The sequence below is a fragment of the Notechis scutatus genome, chromosome 1 (genome assembly GCF_049901735.1).
Source record: "Notechis scutatus isolate UNSWTSFEM ecotype Mainland chromosome 1, rNotScu1.2, whole genome shotgun sequence".
Lineage (NCBI taxonomy): Eukaryota > Metazoa > Chordata > Lepidosauria > Squamata > Elapidae > Notechis > Notechis scutatus.
The window spans coordinates 324,221,601-324,242,542 of record NC_142009.1 but is presented as its reverse complement, the minus strand read 5'-3'; the positions used below and the strand labels follow the sequence as shown (position 1 = coordinate 324,242,542).

Sequence of the window (20,942 nt, the reverse complement as noted above, 5' to 3'; positions counted from 1 at the left end):
ACTTGAACCAAACATAGTATTGAAAGTTTTAGGCCTTCCCAAGTTCATTTCTAATTTGGGATCAAAGAAACCAGTCAGCCGTATGGTTTAAATGGTTTATTTTTTGTGTCCCTTGCATTGCAAACAACACAAGGTAGTGAGGGGAGGGGGGAAAGGGAGGAGGGGGAGAACTTGCCCCACTCACCCCATGTGCCTGGCCTGGCCACCGGGCTGCTTCTTTCCGCTTCTTTCTTCTTCTGGTTTTGGCTGCACACAAGGAAAGCAGCAAAAGTCTTTCTTTCTCTCCCTCAAACTCCGCCAGAAATGAGTCTTTGGGACCCTGCAAGGCCTCCTGCTCCAAGAGGCTGCATTGGCGTGACAAGACTCACAAAGACTCATTTCTGGCAGAGTTTGGGGGAGAGAAAAAAAGACTTCTACTGCTTCTGCTGCTTTCCTTGCATGAAGCCAAAAGTCTCTCTCTTTCTCCTCCTCCCCCTCCCCCCTCCCACGCATAACAAAGCTGGAGACAATATCCTGCAATCCCAAATAAAGAATGATTGATTGTTAGGAAAATGGGGTGGAGAATTTTCCTGCAGACTTTTTGGGGGATTTTCCCAGGGTCAATGGTCCTGGCGGGATTTAAAATGATGAGTTTGGTGGTCCCTGAGGTCCAAAAGGTTGGCGACCCCTGCGATAGAATATATCATCCTCTTATTCAGTCACCGATTTCCCATTTCATCCTTACACTTCATGTAAAGAATTTCCTTCCTTCCTTGCCAAGGCCTCTAACTTTATTGAGACTCTATCTATCTAAAGAGAAGCTATCTTTGGAACGTATGCCTTATCTCAAAGTGGCTAAGCCACTTTCCAGGTCTGTGAACAGCGGAGAGTAAGAAGGCCGACAAAATCTTAAAATCAAACATGGTTTCAGAGTCTTAATAAGAATATAAATGCTGTATTTACATTTCTAATTCTAAAAAATATTCTCACTGTAAATTCTTGAATATAGTAAAAATTAGAGCAGTTTTAGAATCATCCATTTTAGTACAGCATTTATATCCCAAAGATGCTTTTTCAAAAGGCAACTGGACTTTCTTGGTTTTTTTCCTTGAAAACATTTCGCTTCTCAATCAAGAAGCTTCTTCAGTTCCCACCTCCATAGATATACAGTATTTATTAGGATCACAACTTGGTAACTGCTTCAGTTGGGGTGAGACAGATGGCCCAGAAGCCATGTGGTAAGTATATTTAGATATAGATACAGAATTGGAAGGAACCTTGTAGGTCATCTAGTCCAGCCCCCGCCCCTGCCCCCAAGCAGACCCTACACCATTTCTGACAGATGGCAGTCCAGTGTCATCTTGAAAGCTTCCAGCGATGAAACTCCCACAACTTCTGAAGGGAAGCGTTTCCATTGGTTGATGACTGTTCTCTCTGTCAGAATTTTTTCCCCTTATTTTCAGGCTGAATCTCTCCTTGTTCAGTTTCCATGCATTATTCCTTGTCTGGCCTTCAGGTGCTTTAGAAAATAGCTTGACCCCTTCCTCTCTGTGGCAGCCCCTCAAATATTGGAAGACTGCTATCATGTCTCCCCTGGTCCTTCTCTTCACTAGACTAGCCATGCCCAGTTCCTGTAACCGTTCTTCATATGCAGCCTCCAATCCCCTAATCACCTTGGTTGCTCTTCTCTGCCCTCTTTCTAGAGTCTCAACATCTTTTTTATAGTGTGGTGACCAAAACTGGATGCAGTATTCTAGGCGTGGTACATGGGTACATGGAGTGCATTGTTGTCCAACCTTTTGAGCTGCACTGAGTGAAGAGGAATTGCCTTGGGCCACATATCAAATATATAATGCAGTGGTATCTTGCTACTCATCGTTAATTGATTCCAGGAGGTGCGATGAGTTCCAAAGATGATGAGTCCAAAACCATTTTTTACCATAAGGAATAATGTAATGAGTCACAAGGCAGCCGAGACTGACAAGTTCTAGCTCGTCCACTGAGTATCAAACAAACAATGAGTTCTGGGACATAAGCGTGTTCATATTATGGAGGGTTTTGAAGACCTGTGGGTTTGTTTTGGTTGTTGACAGCTTTGTGCAACTTTTGTTCTTTGTTTGTTACCATTGCATTATTTTATTCTTCCATGTGTTTTGATCTATGAACCGCCCAGAATCACCGAGTTTTGGGCAGTGTACATTTTTTATATATAAGCAAATATATTTGGAACACTAGAGAGTCCTGTCATTTTTCTCTTTCTGCATAGGCCGGTTCTATGCAACATTTCTTATAGTCTTTCAAAATCCAGAGAAGACACATTTATTTCACAACAGATCGGGGGCTGCTGGGGGTTCGCAGGGATTGGGAGCTAAGATTCCATGCAGTTCGGAGAAACCCCAAATCCCACTCCTGGCTGGCCCCACCCACCCCGCCCCACCCCTCCCAGGAGTCCTCACGCATCCTGGTTTGGATGCAGGTAAGTGCAGGGTGCGCACGGAGACTCAGGGAGGGTGAAAAAGGGAAGTTCAGGAAGGACGGAAATGGACCCGTTTCTGGCTTCCAGAGAGCCTCCAGACCCTGGGGAGGCCATTTTCACACTCCTGAAGGCTCGAGTAAGGCCTCCAGAGTCTGGGGAGGGCAAAAGCGCCGCCCCAATGGTGCAGGAGACTGACTAGGCCACGCCCATCATGGCCACGCCCACCCAGCAACCAGGCAGAGAACCGGCTGCTAACATTTTTGAAGCCAACCCCTGCAACCGATTGTGAGCTGTGTCCTGTTTAATCTGTACTGAAGGCCTGCTTCCTTTAGCTAACATTCCAGACCAGGGAGAAATGTTTTGACATTTTGCTTTTCACCTTTTTTGAAAATTAAGCACTTTTTTTTTGACCCTAGCATGAAGTCACTGCTGTGTAATTCTTTGGTTTGTCTTATCCTGTCATGTGGTTTATTTAGAGGATGTTACTTTATTGGTTTGAAATGTTATTCTGTTGACGGTATTTTATGGGTTTGTTTTTTCACAGGGTGGACGGCTTTGGAAAACATAACAGAAAGTGGCATTTATGTGTGCGAGGGTGTGAGAAGGAGAAAGGAAAGGAGGGGAGGGAGAGAAAAAGAATGTATTATTCTGGTCCGTCTAGGGGTGCACAAAACTATTTGCAAAATAAGAAAATAAAATGAAAACAGCAAACTTTTTGAAAAGAGTAGCATCAAATTCAGAATTTACCAAACACGTAAAGGACATTATTTAAATAGGCAAACTCTCTGGATTGGGGGCATGACAGAGGACCTCTGGGCCTGCAGAAGATGCAAAATTAAGCTCTGCTATGTCTGCATTATCAGAGCCAAGAGCTAGAGATGGGAAAACACTTCTCTGCCTGAGAAGCTGCCAACTGGAATAGCCCACGCAAGTCTCGATCCAAGTCTGATTTGGTTTAAGGCACTTTCTTATGTTCTTCAATAAATTACATTGAAATAATTTCTGAATACAGGCCCTGGGTGGGTTGGCAATTAATTAGCATATTTATTGGATTTCTATGTTGCTCTCTAGCAAGCACTTAAGACTGGCCTGCGGAGAGTTTTGCTTCTAAGCCAAGAAAACCAGGAAAAGGAGACAGCCAGGATGGGGTGGCGCAGTGCTTAAGGCAGGGGTCCCCAAACTTGGCAACTTTAAGATTTGTGGATTTCAACTCCCAGGATTTATTTATTTATTTATTTGAAGTGATTTGTCAATCGCTTACAAAATAATAGGTATAACTATAAACATGAGTAAGAATACAGAAAATAGGTACGATTAAATGGGGACAATAGGACAGGGACGGGAGGCACGATGGTGCACTTATGCACGCCCCTTACAGACCACTTAGGAATGGGGTGAGGTCAATAGTGGATAGTTTGAGGTTAAAGGAGTGGGGGGTTAGAGGATGTAACCACAGAGTCAGGTAGTGCATTCTGGGCATTGACCACTCTGTTGCTGAAGTCCGTACTTTCTGCAATCAAGTCTGGAGTGGTTAACATTGAGTTTGTATCTGTTGTGTGCTCTTGTATTGTTGAGGCTAAAGCTGTAAAAAAATTGTAATTCTGGGAGTTGAAGTCCACAAGTCTCAAAGTTTCACTTTGCCTCAGACAGATGTGATGGTCCCCCCTAAGTTACTGTGCCTCAGGTTACTCCTAAATTAGTGTACATTAGCTTATTGAAAACCTAACTTTTGCTGTTCCAGCAGATGCTACCCTATCTTCCTCAAAGAAGAATTTAACTAGTGGTGGTATTCAATTTTTAAAAATTGAATATGTGGTGTGGCTTGGTGGGTGTGGCAGGGGAAGGATATACTGCAAAATTCCATTCCCTCCCCACCCCACTAACCTGCTTTCCAGCTCCGTTCTCCTGTGCAAGGCAACAAAAGAAGACCCAGCCGATCAGCTGGGACTCGGGAGGCAGAGAATAGATGGGGGCGGGGCAAGTCAGAGGTGGTATTTACCGGTTCTCTTGAACTACTCAAAATTTCTTCTACTGGTTCTCCAGAACCTGTCAGAACTGGCTGAATACCACCTCTGAATTTAACCCAGTCCTGTTTAGTGTTCCCTTTTATGGATAGCATTCTATTTCCTGCTCTTGATTCCCTGACCTCTGGCAAAGCATGTGAGACAGATGCTGGAAAAAGAGGTGGAGTAGAGTTCATGAATCCAGGAGATACTTAGGTGGAACTTTGGAGATGTTCCTTGGTCTCTGAGTCAGCATGAAACCCAGCCAAGAAGATGAGCTGGAAGGGACGGATGATATAACTATCCTGACAACAGGAGATCAAAGAATGATGGCCTAAACAAGGTCCTAACCCATAAAGGTCATGGCTGCTCATGTGCTGCACCTCTAACTCTTCTGGAGATGCTTTGGTTAAGAAAGGAAAGGTGAGAATGGATCAGTGGTGGTATGCTACCAGTATCGCACCGGTTCCCCCGAACCGGTAGTAAAAAAAAAAAAAAAAAAGCCTCCCACGATCAGCTGAGAGGGGGAAACAAAGCCTCCAATCAGCTAACAGATAATCAAAGTTGGAAGGGACCTTGTAGGTCATCTAGTCCAACCCCCCCCAAGTGGGAGACCCTACATCATTTCTGACAAATGGTAGTCCAATCTCTTCTTGAAAGCCAAGAGGGGAAAGAAGAGAAAAGCACAGGATCGGCCGTCTCACCCACCCCTGCACTTTTCTCTTCTTTCTTCTCTCATCTGATTGGTGCTGCAGGCCTCAGCTGGTGTGGGGCGTAAGGTGTTCAAGCGTAAGGTGTGCCTGCGTTAGGTGTGCGTGCATGTGTGCGATCACCGAACCAATAGTGGAACAGGTAGGATCCCACTGCTGGAATGGATAAGACTAACATTGGAAGGACGCAACATCAAATCCTCAGTCAGCCATGTTCGTCCTTAGACCAGGGGTCGCCAACCTTTTGGACCTCAGGGACCACCAAACTCATCATTTTAAATCCCCCAAAAGTCTGCAGGAAAATTCCCCACCCCGTTTTCCTACCGATCGATCATTCTTTATTTGGGATTGCAGGATACCGTCTCCAGCTCCATTCTCAGGGGGAGAGAGAGAGACTTTTGGCTTCATGCAAGAAAAGCAGCAGAAGCAGCAGAAGTCTTTCTTTCTTTCCCCCAAACTCTGCCAGAAATGAGTCTTTGTCGGCGCAGCCTCTTGGAGCAGGAGGCCTTGCAGGGTCCCAAAGACTCATTTCTGGTGGAGTTTGGGGGAGAGAAAGAAAGACTTTTGCTGCTTTCCTTGCATGCAGCCAAAAGCTGAAGAAGAAAGAAGTGGAAAGAAGCAGCCGAGTGGCCAGGCCAGGCACGTGGGGGTGAGTGGGGCAAGTTTCCCTCCCCCTCTGCTCTTTCCCCCTTTCCCTCACTTCCTCGTGTTGTTCGCAATGCAAGCGACGCAAGCTTTATGCTCCCACGGGCCATGTGGGTGGCGTAGCTTTGTGTTCCCACACAGTCTGGATTAATTAATTGCTTTGGGAGGGGACATTTCTCTGCGGACCACCAACATCTTCTCATGGACCACCAGTGGTCCCCGGCCCACCAGTTGGCGACCACTGCCTTAGACGACTTTAGGCCAATCATTACATGACAAGGTAAATGATCACACAGGATTGTCCTAAGGGTAAAGTAGAAGAGGGGATCTAATCCTATATAATGTCTTGATTTTTTTTTAAGAGGAACAAAATTAATCAATTTCCTGACATAACCACATATTCTTGTCCAAGGACATAACACCTCTTCTCTTCCTGGTTTAGTCATACCAAGAATCCTGAGATCACAGAGGTTAGATCAGAGGTCCCCAAACTTGGCAACTGCTGGCTGGAGAATTCTGGGAGTTGAAGTCCACAAGTCTTAAAGTTGCCAAGTTTGGAGACCTCTGTTAGATGATAGGGCAAGTGAAACCCCAAGACTTCTGTTGAATCAAGGTACAAGAACCCCCATCAAATCAATTTGTCCCTGCCTAGTTGCCTCATTCCCAAAACACTGCACAAACCTTCCCATTCAGACTGTGTGGTTTGTTATTAATAAACAGATCAATAAAAAGTTCTTTTATAGCAGGGATGATTGTTTTATGGTGATGACGTCTGGCTAAATGCCACCAGAAATCATTGCTTTTGAGTCCAGAGTTTCAACACAGTGGCCAGCCCTAAGAATATCTATAACCTCACCTTGACTCCTGGATTCAATCACTTCCCGTGCAGGTGAAGGTTTTCTTTGAAGTGATAGCATCAAGGCTGTGGAGATATGACATGATTATTCCAAGGACAGCGGGGAGGCAAAGCTCTGGTGTCACTATCACCCCATCCAAGGATGCCTATGACAATTAGCTTTGTTTGATTCCATCCTAGCTGAGATTCATCCTCCAAAGCACCTGAAAGTAGAACAAGAAAGAAAGGGTGGAAACTAATCAAGGAGAGAACCAATCTAGACCTAAGGAGAGATTTCCTGATAGTGAGAACAATTAACGGGTGGAATGGCTTGCCTTCAGAAGTTGTGGGTGCTCTATCACAAGGGAGGTTTTAAGAAGAGATTGGACAGCCATTTGTCTGAAATAATATACGGTCTCCTGGTACAGCAGGAGGGTGGCCTAGAAGACCTCCAAGATTCCTTCCAAATCAGTTAATCTGTTATCCATTCATACATGGACATTCATGGCTAGCTTTGTGCAGATTCAGCCAATAACAAAAATCTCTAGTTTGTACATGGTTCCATCAAGGGAAATGGTCTGTGTTTCTAAAAGGGGATGCTATGAAGGCTCACCTCATGGTGATATAAGAGCAGTGAAACATCAATATTTCTCCATTCTTATTGCATCCGCAGAATGTTGCCCAGCAGGCCTGTTCCGAGGTACCCGGTTGAACAAAGGGGGACACTGAGAGGCATTTTCAAAGTGCCTGGCAGCTAAAATCACTCAGATCTGTTCTCAAGCATAGTGCAGATCCTTCTGAGATGTCCAGTGATCTGGGAACAGCTTGATCCTGTTGGCCCTGAGGAACTGAGGAGGGTAAGCACAGCTACCTGTGAATCCGATTTGTCTCCCTTCTCGTTAGTCAAGACTGCTCAGCAACGGTTAATTCATCCCTGAGAAAGAAGGCGTCCCAGGACCTATGAAGGAAGTACTAGTGCACTCTCTTCTCAAGAGGCCAAGCGCTGGATCCCACCATTCTGGATAACTTTCTTCCAGACTCCCACCACCCCATTTTTAGGAAAGGAGGTGAAAAAGAAGGTCGCATTGTACCGGCCTTCAAACTTGGCAACTCTAAGACTTGTGGACTTCAACTCCCAGAATTCTCCAGCCAGCTATGGAGTTGAACTCCACAAGTCTTAAAGTTGCCAAGTTTGGGGACCCCTGCTCCAGAGGATCTTGGATAACATAGATTGTCTGGACTCCTTCCAGACAAGTTTCAAACTCAGATATGGGATGGAAACAGTATTGATTGTGCTTTTGGACCATCTCTGATGGGAGCAGTATTGTGGGTGGGGGGGGGGGAGATCCATCCTGGTTCTTCTTAATCTCTTAGCAATGTTTAATATTATGGTATCCTTTTGGCTACCATATGTGAGAATGAGTGACACAGTTTTAAGCTGGTTCGCTTCCTTCCTCCAGGACTGATCCCAATTGATGTTGATAGGGAGTGAGAGGTCCCTCTTTTTTGGGTTGCCACAAGGCTTGGTAGTTTCTCCTCTCCTTTTCAACATCCACATGAAGCCGCTGGTTGAGGTCATCAGACACTACAGGATGAGGTGCCATCCGTATGCAGATAATACCCATATGTATATCTCCATTCCAGATGAAGCAAGAAGTGCTGTGGGGGGCTTGGTTGGGTGACAATGGGCTTCAACGGAACCCTGGTAAGATGGAGGTTGGAGGTGGGTTTACCATGTTTGGTCTTGGATGGGATAGCACCGCCCCAGACAGACCTGGTGTGTAAAGTGGTGGCCCTCCTGGACTCATGCCTCATGTTCAAGGAGCAGATAGCAGTCACAGTTAGGGGAGCCTTTGCTCAACTTCAGGTGGTACACCAGTTATACCCTTCCTGGATTGAGAAACTTTCCTTTCAGTCACTCATGTCCTTGTCATCTCCCGGATGGACTACTCCAATGTGCTCTACATGGGGCTACACTTGAAGAGTATCTGGAAGCTGCAACTGGTGCAGAATACAGTGGAGCAAGCGGTTTTGAGGGGCACATGTAACACCTTTGCTATATGAACTGGTGCCAGTTTGCTTCCAGATCCAATCCAGATGTTGGCTATCGTCTTTAAAGCCCTTCATGGCATGGGACCAAGATACCCGAAGAACCATCTTGTCCCAATTACATCAACGCATCCCACCCAGTCAACCAGGGAGAGCATGCTGTGTATCCCATCGGTCCAAGAATTTCAACTGACAGAATCTAGGAGAAGGGCCTTCTCAGCTGCTGCCCCACCCTTTGGAACATCTTAACCCCCCCCCCCCCCAAATGTGAGGTGAGGCCCCCACTCTTCTGGTTTTCCAGAAGGCCCTAACAGGACGATGCAGGCCTGGTGGTTCGAGGACCTTCCCACTGCCTTGCCAACCTTGAAGCCTTCTGAATTTTTAACTTCTTATTTTTATTTTTACTTTAAGTTTTAACTTGTTCTTTATTCTGTTTTTAATCTACTGCTTTGATTCGTGTGTTTTTATTATGTTGTATACTGCCCAGAGTCACTTGGTGAGGTGGGAAGTGTAGACATTTAATAAATAAAAATAAAAAGGCTGTTGGTCCTCCAGACTTTATATGGATTTTTTTGGGTGACTGTCAGAGCAAGTTTCAATTTTATAAACCTATGTGCATTCAGTGTTTCTCTTATTGGCAAAACCTTCAAAGCCAATGGTTTTACTCAGCAGATCCCCTTTGGAAGAAAGAACACAAGATCTCAAACCAATTTCCTGATTTACTAATTTTATTGTCTGCTTAATTATCTTCCCGCTCCAAATAAATCTTCTTTTATAAATAATATAAACTAATAACAAAATCATATTGATATAAACAAGAATAAGTTAAAATAAATAAGACAACGGGATAAAAATACCAGAACAATGAAACAAGTTGAGTTTCCCCACGGGTGCTTGGGGGGTAGAGTGACAATCAGCTTCCTTTCTCCTCCAAGCACATCAAAAAGCCCATAGATTTATTCCTTATGAACATTATTACTTAATATTTTGGTAGGTAAAGTGCGTGTTCCTTACAAATCCAGAAGGAGACCTGAAATTATCGGTATCCCCTCCTACAAAATATGTGACCTACTTGTGATAAAAAAGAAAAAGAAATAGAAAGAAGTTATGGCATATGGTGGAGGAATTCTGTATTACAGAACAAAAAAAGATGCGACTAGGAAAAAAAAGAGCATAGACATAAATCCAGTGGGGAATTTCAAATCATAATTCTGAGCTTGGGCCGAGGACTATCTTCACGGCAGCTCCCCGTATTTGCACAATCCTTTTGTTTAAAAAAATCCTCCAGATTCAGGACTTGAAATTGCCATTTCTATTTCCATCCTTCACTGAGAAATGACGACAAGTGATTGGAATATCATTGTGTGATCTCTGATTGGCCTTGCAGGGTGATCCCTGATAAACTGAGATGATTGGCTGGGAAGAAGATGAGCCAGTTTTCATAAAAATGATGCTAAAGGAGCAGCAGATTTGGGCATTGAGTAATTGCTGTATAAGAACGAAAGACGTTCACAAAGAGGATAGCAATAGCGCTTAGACTTATATACCGCTTTACAGCCCCTTCTAAGCGGTTTACAGAGTCAGCCTTTTGTCCCCAGCAATCTGGGTCCTCGGGATGTGCATAAGACACATATTCTTCTGAGAAAATGTCCACTTTCCCAACAAAAAGGGCTCAAGTCGATATTAGTGCATTAAAAAAACGTCCACGATTACTTTTGCACTCCGTGATTTAAGCAAACGGGATGCCTCTTCTCCCAGAGCCCCTCCTCCCCAACTTCATGCACAGTGACACCGTGTAACAATCATGTCATCGAAGAGTTGGGTGGCCACTTTCCCGTCATTGCCGTAATGCATAAGCACCATTGGCTCATAGGCGGCGGGAACACAACACGGTGCCGGAGTCTCCCCAGAAAGGCTGTGCAACCTGGCCTTGATCTGGGCATGCATGCTGGCTGGTTTGTAGTTGTGTGGGCAGGAACCCTCACAGAACTTCATAGAGTAGCTTTGCGGGGCCACCACCCAGTCCGACCACCCAATGGCTTCGAAGGAGACCTTAAGGGACCTCAAGCAGCACTTCCCATCACCCTTCCTGCATTCTTCCTCATCAAGCTGCCTGGCCTTCCTTACTGCCTTTCGAGTTTCGGCCTCGATCATCAGGGACGGCATCCCTGTCCCTTCTTCTGTGATGCTAGCAGCTAGCCACGCAGCTTTGTCTGACCTAAATTCCAGGCACAGGTTCAGCTTGGGCTCCAAGCTTCCTACCCATTGTTCTACAACACCCGTCAGACTGAGGCTTGGTGAAGTCCTTGATATCTCTTGGGAAGTGAGCAGCTCGGGGGTTACTTTCTCCCTTTTGGGCAGTCGGTAGAGATTCACACGTACTGGCCATGTTATGTTGGGCACAGCGTGGCTGGGAGTATCTAGCCATTCTTTGAAGAGAGTCAATTTAGCTCGGAGAATGTTAAGGTTCCGATGAAGGGCTGCTGTCCTGGAGAATTCCAGATGCACGTGGGTTGCAGCCTGAAGATTTCCAGATGTGGACTCATTCGTGTGCACAACTGTACAGAGAGGAAAACAGACAGAACAGGTTATCTTTAGTTGCTAAGTTATTGTTACTAACCCAGACACGTGGTTCATATAGCAGTGCTTGGCAATCTTAAGATGTGTGGACCTCAACTCCCAGAATTCCCCAGCCAGAAGGGAGTTGAAGTCTACATGTCTTAAAGTTGCCAAGGTTGAGAAACACTGCCGTATAGCAAAACTACCACCTCGATCACCACTTCCTATTGCTGTTTTCTGAAATGGATATGCATTGCAACCACTTTTGGGCTTAGAGTTACTTGATCTTTGAATTATATTCTGGCTGATGCACTGTCAAGGTGACTCTCAATTAGATTTTATTAAAATTAAGTGTAATGTACTATATTAAAACAATTAAACTAATTAAATGCACTATACTTATTTATTATGCTATACTCTGTCGGCCCTTTCATTGTATCCTTGTGTAATTAATAATCATCCCTTTGGTGGGAAAACAAAAATATACAGTTTGATAGTGGAAACTGCAGCCAAAGTTTAGGGGGCTACTTGCAGCCCAAGAGACACAAGATCAGCATCCTACCCTATAATTAATCCACTTTGTTGCCGCAGCCTCCTTAAAGGATGCTTGGAAATCGGGAGCGATGAGATGGAGTGAAAACTTTTTTTTCAGAGATTTCCCCAGGTTTCCTTCATATTATTTCTAACAAAAATACCTAAATTATATATTTGCATAGTAGTAATATAATAGTATTTTTAACAAAGAAAACAGATCTAAAGGAGACAGAAAAGGAAAGACAGTTTGATTAGTGGTTAAGTTGCTGGTCTAGAAACCAGGAAACTGTAAGTTCTAATCCTATCTTAGGCATGAAAGCTGGCTAGGTGACTTGGGGCAACCACCAAGAAACTGTGAGTTCTAGTCCCACCTTAGGCATCAAAGCCAGCTTTATGATTTTGGGCCTATCGCTCTTTCTCAGCCCAACCCACCTCACAGGGTTGTTGTGAGGAAAATAGAAAGAGAAAGGAGTATTGTGTGTGCTCATTGTCTAGAGTTATTTATAAAAATAAGAAAGGTGGGATAAAAATGAATTTTAAAATGTAGATTTATTTGCTGAATGGGTAAGCAAACAGAAAGCTTTATTAAGGATAAAATGGCCAAGGATTCAAAAAATAAAATACAATAGATCAACTATAGATTGACATGAAGAGTAAGTATTATGATGGAATAATAGTTATAGTCAAATAAATGATTAACAATGATAATACTGTAAGTGGGGACTATGGAAAGGATGCACAAAAGATTTGTAATCAACCGACACACTGTATATATGTAACTGGAAGGTGGTTTTATGTTTTATGTTTTGTTTGTGTATGTTTGTCTAAAATAAAATTTCTTTTTAAAAAAGTATTATTTATTTAGATTTATATGCTGCCCATCTCACTATGCCAAGTGGCTTCTTCACTAACCTGTTGAATTCTTGGAGAATGCTAATAAATGGGAAGGGAGTATCAAGCAAAGATCATGAGTGGCTCTCAGAAGCTTTTGAAAAACACCCTTAGCAAAAGGTCTTCCAATATTTGAGGGGCTGCCACAGGGAGGAAGGGGTCAAGCTATTTTCTGTAGGCCAGACAAGGAATAATGGATGGAAACTGAACAAGGAGAGATTCAACCTGGAAATAAGGAGAAACTTTCTGACAGTGAGAACAATCAACCAATGGAACAGAAGTTGCCCTCGGAAGTTGTGGAAGCGCCATCGCTTGAGACTTTCAAGAAGAGATTGGACTGCCATTTGTCAGAAATGGTGTAGGGTCTCCCGCTTGGGCGGGGGGTTGGACTAGATGAGGTCCCTTCCAACTCTGACTATCAAAAGTTGGGAGTATATTTAATAATCACAGGAGAAATGGAGCTTGGGAGCAAGTCCAAACTTCATATGCTATAATGCACTGAAGTAAATGACCAGGGATTGTACTGAATAGCTCCATAAAAATAGAAGCTCAGAGTGCAGTAGCTGTTCAGGAGTTGTTGTTTGGTTCACACAGGACTTGAACTATGGAATTTGCTACTTCCAGATACAGACTAGAACATGCAGTAGAATGGTAGGGCTGGAAAGCAGAGGTGGGAATCAGCAGGTTCTGACCAGTTCTGGACAACCGGTAGTGGAAATTTTGAGTAGTTCAGAGAACCGGCAAATACCACCTCTGACTGGAGATTTTACACTATCCTTCCCTTGCCACGTCCACCAAGCCACGCCCACATTTGAATCCCACCACTGCTGGAAAGGATTTCAGAGATCTTCTAGTCCAGTGGTGGCTAACCTTTTTCGGCTCCCATGATGAAAATTTCACGCCCGCACGCTTGTGCCCGCTAGCATGCTGCCCCCCCACGCCACCTGCATATGCATGCACGACCTCCCTCGTGCACAGCACATCTGCATGTGCGCACGATCCCCTTGCATGCAGCACATCTCTGCGCATACATGTGCATCTCCCGCACACACACCCTCCGCCTCCTGTGCATGTGCACCTGATACCCGACAATCAGCTGTCGGGTGGTGGCGCACACGTGCATGCGCAGTGGGGCTCTTCCAGGCGACCTCTCGTGTGCGGGGGAAAATAGCTCTGCATGCCACTTCCGGCATGTGTGGCATAGGTTCGCCAACACGGTTCTAGTCCAACCTCCTGCTCAAGACTTTATACCATTCTGGTCAAATGGCTGTTCTGTCTATTTTTGAAAACCTCCAACTAAATTAAACTAAACAAGAGTTCGACTAATTTGTGCAAAATACAAATTATCAACAATTATGGATATGCATAATATCTGCAGTAGGATAATTCTTTACATAAGGAGGCATAAGAAGAACATTATTATATTATTATATTTCTGCCTTAAGCATCCCAAAGACAACTTGTTGGCCGCTGCAGGAACAAAATGCTAGACCAGAGGTGCCTTTGCTCAGATCCAGGATAAATTCTTGATATAGGCTCACAAGTCACCTTAAACTTTGAAGACACTTTTTCAGATGAAGCCACAATCTGAGTTCAACTGTAATGGCAACTGTTTGATGCACATATTCTGCCAGGAGTTTTGTCTGGCAAAAACATTTTTATTTATTCAGATAATGAACACATTGTTAGGTTATTTTTATCTTGTTGCACTAAATCAATGCTTACAATTGTTACATTTTTATCTTTATTGATTTTGTTGGCTTTATGGTGATAGGCAGGATAGATGAATAAAATGGATAGAGGGACAGAGGAGGAGGCGGAGAGAGAGAGAGATTTTATGACCATTTAGACACAAGAAATAACAAGATCCAGGCATAAGGCAGTATGTCTTTTTATTGTCTATATACTTGGTTTTGGTTTGTTTATAAAGCTACCTGCATTGTTTCTGCTGGATAAAAGTCTGTTAATAAATAAAGTTCTCAAGAGCAACAAGAATCATTCTTAGGCAAGTATATTGTATTGTGGCATCAATATAACCTGAGCCAGAGCAACTCAGAATGCCCACCTTTGAAGCTATATGCCCCTCCCAAGGTGAGGTTTGCACCCACAATTTTGATCTTCCAAAAGGGCTGGAAGTCATGGCTCGGCCAACTGGCCTGGAGTCTCAGTGGGGACATTATGTTTTGGAGGTGGCTAATGGATTAGATACCACCTTCTCCTGGTGTGCATTTTGTTCCCTTCCTCTCCAGTCTTGGTCAATTTTATTTATTAATATTTATTTTTTCTCTATTGTTTTAATATTTTATATGGGAATTTTTTTTACTGGGGGACATTGAGCATTTGGCAAGATGGGCAGCATCTAAGCTTCGTTAAATAAAATAAAATAAAATATTGGGACAAGATTATAGAGTCACAGGCTCGAAAGGAGCCATTTGGGGGCACAGTGTAGGAACCCATATTTAAGCATTTCATACCTATAGGTAGATGACCATGTAATATTTGCTTCAATATATCCAGTAAAGGATGTCTACCACCTCATAGAGTATATGGTTCATTCGTTGAATTTAAAATTTTCCTACAATGCAGTTGAAATCTGCCTTCTTATACCTTAAATCCCTCAAATGCCCTACACTCTGGTCTGAACAACAATGAAAGACCACACAAAAGTAATTCAGAGAAATGTTCAACATGTCTTCATTCATAGAATATAGGTGCCTGCATCTGTTTCACCTGTCCTGGCTTCTCTTCTCTGTCTTCTCTTCCTTTGCACAGCTTTAATTTTGACATTTTCTGAAAATCAACATTAAGGCAACCTTTGAGCCCATGGCGTGTACACACAAGATATGTGCACGCAGTCCTTATAAGTTCCCTACAAGCTGCTTTCTAAGAACTAATCCACCTGCTCAGGGAAATGTCTGCATTGCAGCAGAAGCTGAGGCAATTCACTGGATGCTCAAGCAAAGGGGAAAGGCATATGAGACATGCCCCCCTCCCAATTCATGGAAGACCCTCTGAAAAAGACGAACACTTACATTCAGGCCTCAAAAGATGAAGAGTGGCGGATGGTGGCAGCTTCGTTCGATTTGCTTGGAGCTGTGCTAGCAGTTCCTGGTAATGCAATTGTGCCCTTTGAATCTCTTCTCGATCCAAGGGGCCCCGGATGGTTGGAGGCATCTCCAAGCCCAAACTCACCAGGATGCTCTGCTTAACAGCCTCTATCTGGAGCTGGACGTCATGACCCCTGTGTGGCCACGGATCCACCCTGGAAATGAAAAGCAGAAGTACCATTCCCAGACCTGGGATGAGGCTCCTGAAGTAGCACGAGAAGAAGGCTGGCATTGTGCCTATTGCGATGACCGCGTCTTGGGGCAATTTCCCTAATTCCATTGATCGAGGAAAGGTGCTTTCGCTATCGCTACTGTCACCTGCACCAACAATGAATACACTTGAACTTGACCAGATCTCCCTTTATAAAGATGAACTTCGACTGACTCACCTCGTCGTTCTTAAACTGGCGTCAAAGCTGTAAACATGATTGCGAAGAGGAATCCAGGCTGTTCCCTTAGAGAGGTGGGGGGGAGGGGGAGGCAAAAAATTCTCCTCCAGGGAAAATTTGACAGTGGCAAACCTTGGGGAATTTACAGTATAGGTTTCCCACTTCACCTTCTCTTCTGTAGCCATGGAGACAAACACATACAACAGCTGTGAGGTGGCTCTGTGTGTGTGTTTTTTTTTTTCTTTTCCCCCAAACAGTCGAGCTGTATCATTGTCCAACATCTCTGGGTGAATTTAGAAATGACCACATGTGTCCACATGAGCAAGAGTCCTTACTTGGGGTTGTGCCCCAGCAGCATAGTAACCCATTTATTGGAGAATACTCAGTGTGAAAAAATCACCGTTGATTCATTCTTGATGCCCAGCCAGGACAGGCGAGGAAGTAAAATGAAAGTAGAGAGGAAAATATGGGTTTTCCTAGAAGGATCCCATTTTTGTTGAACTTTATTTCTGTGCCAGTTGCAGGACAAGAATTAACCTTCTAGCCTCCTATAACCCTAGCTTTGGCTGGGGTTGTTATTGGAACAGGGCTTGGCACATCAACAGGCCTTAATCTGGTTAGCATTATCATGGAAAAAGGATACTGGTAATCCTCAAATTACAATTATTCATTTAGTTGATCTGAGTCGGTCACTGGGACCAGATGTTTAGTCTTCTGAGCTTTCTGGAGCCCATCCTGAGGGAACTTATCTCCCCCCAGAATATGTCACATATTCACACATCTGGGTGAGAGAGAAGTTCCTTCAGGATGGGGAACCAGCATGAGTCCAAAAGCTCGTAAGACTAAACCAGGGGTCAGCAACCCCTGGCTCTGGAGCCACATTTGGCTCTTTCATCCCTCTGCTGTGGCTCCCTGTCGCCGGTCGGCTCCACAATTGATAGGGCTTTCTGTTAGGACAGGTAGAGGAAAAAGGATGCCGCACTAGGAGGAGACTCTATGGTGGGGGAACCGGACTTCCAGTCAGCTCCAGAATTGAACAGGGGGCTTCCGGTTAGGACTTTTGTGGCTCTTTGAGTGTTTAAGGTTGCTGACCCTTGGACTAAATGCCCAGTTCCGGTGACTGACCCAGATTGGATCCTGTAACATCATCCTGGGACATGTATATTTGCCTCCATGCATTCATTTAATGACTGTTTGAACTTACAACAGCCCCGAAAAAAGTGGCTTACAACCAGTCCTCACGTTTATGATCTCCCATGGTTACATGATTAAACTTGATTGCTTGGCAACCAGCATGTCTGGAGTCATATGATCGCCATTATGACCTTCCCAGCTGGCTTCTGGCAAGCAAATTCAGCGGGAGAAGCCAGATTTGCTTAACTAGTGCATGATTCACTTAACAACTGCAGTGGTTCACTCAACAACCATGGCAAAAGGAGTCTTAAAATCGGGCGTGACTCACTAAAACAATTGCCTTGCTTGGCAATGGAAATTCTTTTCCCAACTGTGGCCCTAGGTTGAGGACTACCTGCATACCAGAGGTCAGTTTCTAGAGGGTTTTAGAGAAGATTCCAGAAATATAGATTTTGGCCCTGGTGATTCTGCAGCCAACATGCGTGGAGACCATGCATGGGATGGGTTCTACCTTTTTGGCCTGGTTTGGGTGAACCGGTAGCTCCAAGGAGAGAACCAGTTCGGTTTGCTCTGTTGGGCCCACCTGCCCACCCGGGCTCTAGGCTGTGTTTTATATCCTGTTTTTCAAGCTCAGATGATTTGCATGACACAGTGGATTTCCACACATCAGCTGTTTAACGCACAGGGATTGCTAGAGAAGGTCAGTAGCAAACGCTCTGCGTGCGTGAAGCACACATTTTGCATGCTCATTGAACCAGTTGTTACACCGTTTGAATCGCACCCCTGATGAGTGCCAATACAATAAATATATTTGACAATAAATATATTTGATGATCGTTCTCCAGGGGCAACAGGCTCTGCCAAAGTGTTAGGCTACAGGCAACAGGCTGGTCACTGTGGGAAACAGGATGCTGGGCATCCATTTTCCCATTGCTGTGTTTGGAATGACATCACCACTAATGTTACTCTTTATAGTTTAAATATGACAGAAAAGACATGGAAAGGGGTAGGGGGGAAAGACAGCAATATAGAGACATTTCATCCGAGACACACCTAGGTTCCTTAATGAGAGAGCAACCTCCCCTGTTCAAGAGTAAGGATACCTCTAAATATCAGATTCTGGGATCTAGAAGAGGTCATTGTTCTGTATTGGGTCTCTTGATTGAACAGGAGATTAGAGTAGAACAAGCTGTCCTCAACTTTTGCAGCTTGGCGGCCAGGCAGGGCGGAGAGAGGGAAACCGGCCCTCCGCTTGTGCATATTGAACTGTGTGCCCGTGTGCCAGTCAGCCCCTCATGTGGCCCAGTCCCAAGCAGGTCATGGCCTGGTAGTGGGCCGTGGCCCAGGGGTTGGGGACCCCTGAACTAAAAGGCCTCCAAGATCCTTTCCAAGTCTGCTATTCTGTTAGTTGAGTAGCCCCTACATAGAAACATGTTTTTTTTACGTTTGAATGAGGAAGATAATTCCAATGGTCTAATGGTATGGCATTTTACACATAATTATAGGTAGTCCTTGATTTGCAACCATTTGTTAAATGACTGTTCAAAGTTACAACGGTATTGAAAAGTGACATGATCGTTTTTCACATGATGGTTGCAGCATCCCATGGTCATCCCAAAATTCAACTGGTTCAACCATTTGGCAACAGGTGTCTTGGGTTCATATGATCACCTTTTGCAACCTTCTGACAAGCAAAGTCAATGGAGAAGCTGGATTCATTTATTAAACATTTTACTAAGAACTGCAGTGATCTCCTCAACAACTGTGTCATGAAAGATCATAAAATGGGGCAAAACCCACTTAAGAACTGTCTTGCTTAGCAACAGAAACTTGGGGCTCAATTGTGGTCATTAGTCAAGGACTGCTTGCATTTCCTTTTCATGCAATAAAGCAAGGGGTCTTCAAACTTGACAGCTTTAAGACTGAATCCCTCCTCCAGTCATGTTAGCTCAGGAATTCTGGGAATTGAAGTCCACAAGTCTTAAACTTGCCAAGGTTGAAGACCTCTGCAATAAAGCATACTGTTTTTCTGCTAAATCTATTTTTTGGGAAATACTAGAAATGATCCGTCACAAATCTCTAAAACAGCAGAATGGTTCTGTTTAGAACAGTTTTTCAAAGTTGACAACATTTTAAGATGTGTGGACTTCAACTCCCAGAATCACCTCACATCTTAAAGTTGCCAAGTTTGAAAACACTAGTGTAGAATATATAGCATATATCTGTGTCTGCCGTTTGTCCAAAAGCACATTACCAAAGTGGGAAAAGTCACAATAGGACATAAAGCTCATCCCAGCCCTAAAAGGAATAATTCTAGTTTCTTTCAGAGGTGATTCATTCATTATTTGCTTCCAATGTTTTTAGTTGGTTTAGATTCTTGTATCAAATATGGTGAGGAATTTTTTTTGTCTCACATGGACTGGAGGCAGCCAGTGGTGAGGTAAACCTTCCTTCAAAATCAAACCATAACAGTGGTAGGATTCAAATTTTTTTACTACTGGTTCTGTGGGCGTGGCTTGGTGGGCGTGGCAGGGGAAGGACAGTGTACAATCTCCAGTCAGGGGTGGTATTTGCCGGTTCTCCAAACTACTCAAAATGTCCGCTAGTGGTTCTCCAGAACCGGTCAGAACCTGCTGAATACCACCTCTGGATCATAAGCTATTAGTTGTTGAAGAGACCGTGTAGGGATCCAAAGGGAGCAGTGAGTTCTTTCTAATCAAAGGAACGATTTTACACAAAGTTGTTTTGATCCACTGTTTGGGTGGTATTTCATTCCATACGGTCACATCTTGTTTTATTGTCATGCCTTGCTTGTCAGCTCCTGAGGTGTTGGGTAGTTGGCTCTGACCTTTTCAGAAAGAACATTCTGCAGCATGACAGCATTCACCAACTGACCATATTGGAAGTGGCTCAACTACAAGGGCTTCTGAAACCTCATAAAAACATTCAGATGAAAATCAGGCCTGAATATTTTGAAAATCCACTTAACATTCTGACACATACAGAAGGAAAGAATGCTCCTTCTCTTCTGTCTGCCAAATAGCTGGAATAGAGAAGACAACAGAGTTGGAAGGGACCGTGGAGGTCTTCTAGCCCAACCCCATTCTCAAGCAGGAAACCTGGTACCATTTCAGGCAAATGATTGATTGTCCAATCTCTCCTTAAAAACTTCCAGTGTTGAAGCACCCACAGCTTCTGGAGGCAAGTTAATTCCATTGATTAATTGTTCTAACTCTCTGGAAATTTCTCCTTAGTTCTAGGTTGCTACTCTCCTTGATTAGTTTCCACCCATTGCTTCTTCTCCTGCCCTCAGGTGATTTGGAGAATAGTTTGACTTTCCTCTTCTTTGTGGGCAGCTCCTTAGTTATTGGAACATTGCTATCATGTCACACCTGGTCCTTCTTTTCATTAAACTAGACATACTCAGTTCCTGCAACTGTTCTTTATATGTTTTAGCCTCCAATCCCCTAATTATCTTTGTTTCTCTTCTTTACACTCTTTCTAGACAGAGTCTCAAAAGTTGTTTTGCATCATGTCAACCAAAACTGGATGCAGTATTTCAAGTGTGGTCTTACTAAAGCATTAAAAAGTGGTACTAACACTTCATGTGATCTTGATTGTATCCCTCTGT

The 20,942-nt window shown here is 44.0% G+C and overlaps 1 protein-coding gene across 1 annotated transcript; it reads right to left on the bottom strand.

Moving 5' to 3' along the window:
* Positions 1–10,051: 10,051 nt before the first annotated feature.
* GDF15 (growth differentiation factor 15) lies at positions 10,052–16,190 on the bottom strand. Its single transcript, XM_026670812.2, has 2 exons — positions 15,714–16,190; positions 10,052–11,255 (listed from the first exon to the last, which is right to left on the bottom strand). Exons 1-2 carry the CDS (start codon positions 16,066–16,068, stop codon positions 10,474–10,476), a joined length of 1,137 nt encoding a protein of 378 aa, XP_026526597.2. The 5' UTR covers positions 16,069–16,190; the 3' UTR covers positions 10,052–10,473.
* Between the last annotated feature and the right edge of the window lie 4,752 nt (positions 16,191–20,942).

What these genes read in the sequence shown, in the direction of transcription:
- GDF15 (XM_026670812.2), bottom strand. Translation starts at nt 16,068, where the DNA reads ATGGAATTAGGGAAATTGCCCCAAGACGCGGTCATCGCAATAGGCACA. An exon ending in TCATCTTTTGAGGCCTGAAT is followed by an intron (nt 11,256 to 15,713) that starts GTAAGTGTTCGT and finishes CTCTCTGTACAG; the next exon opens with TTGTGCACACGAATGAGTCC.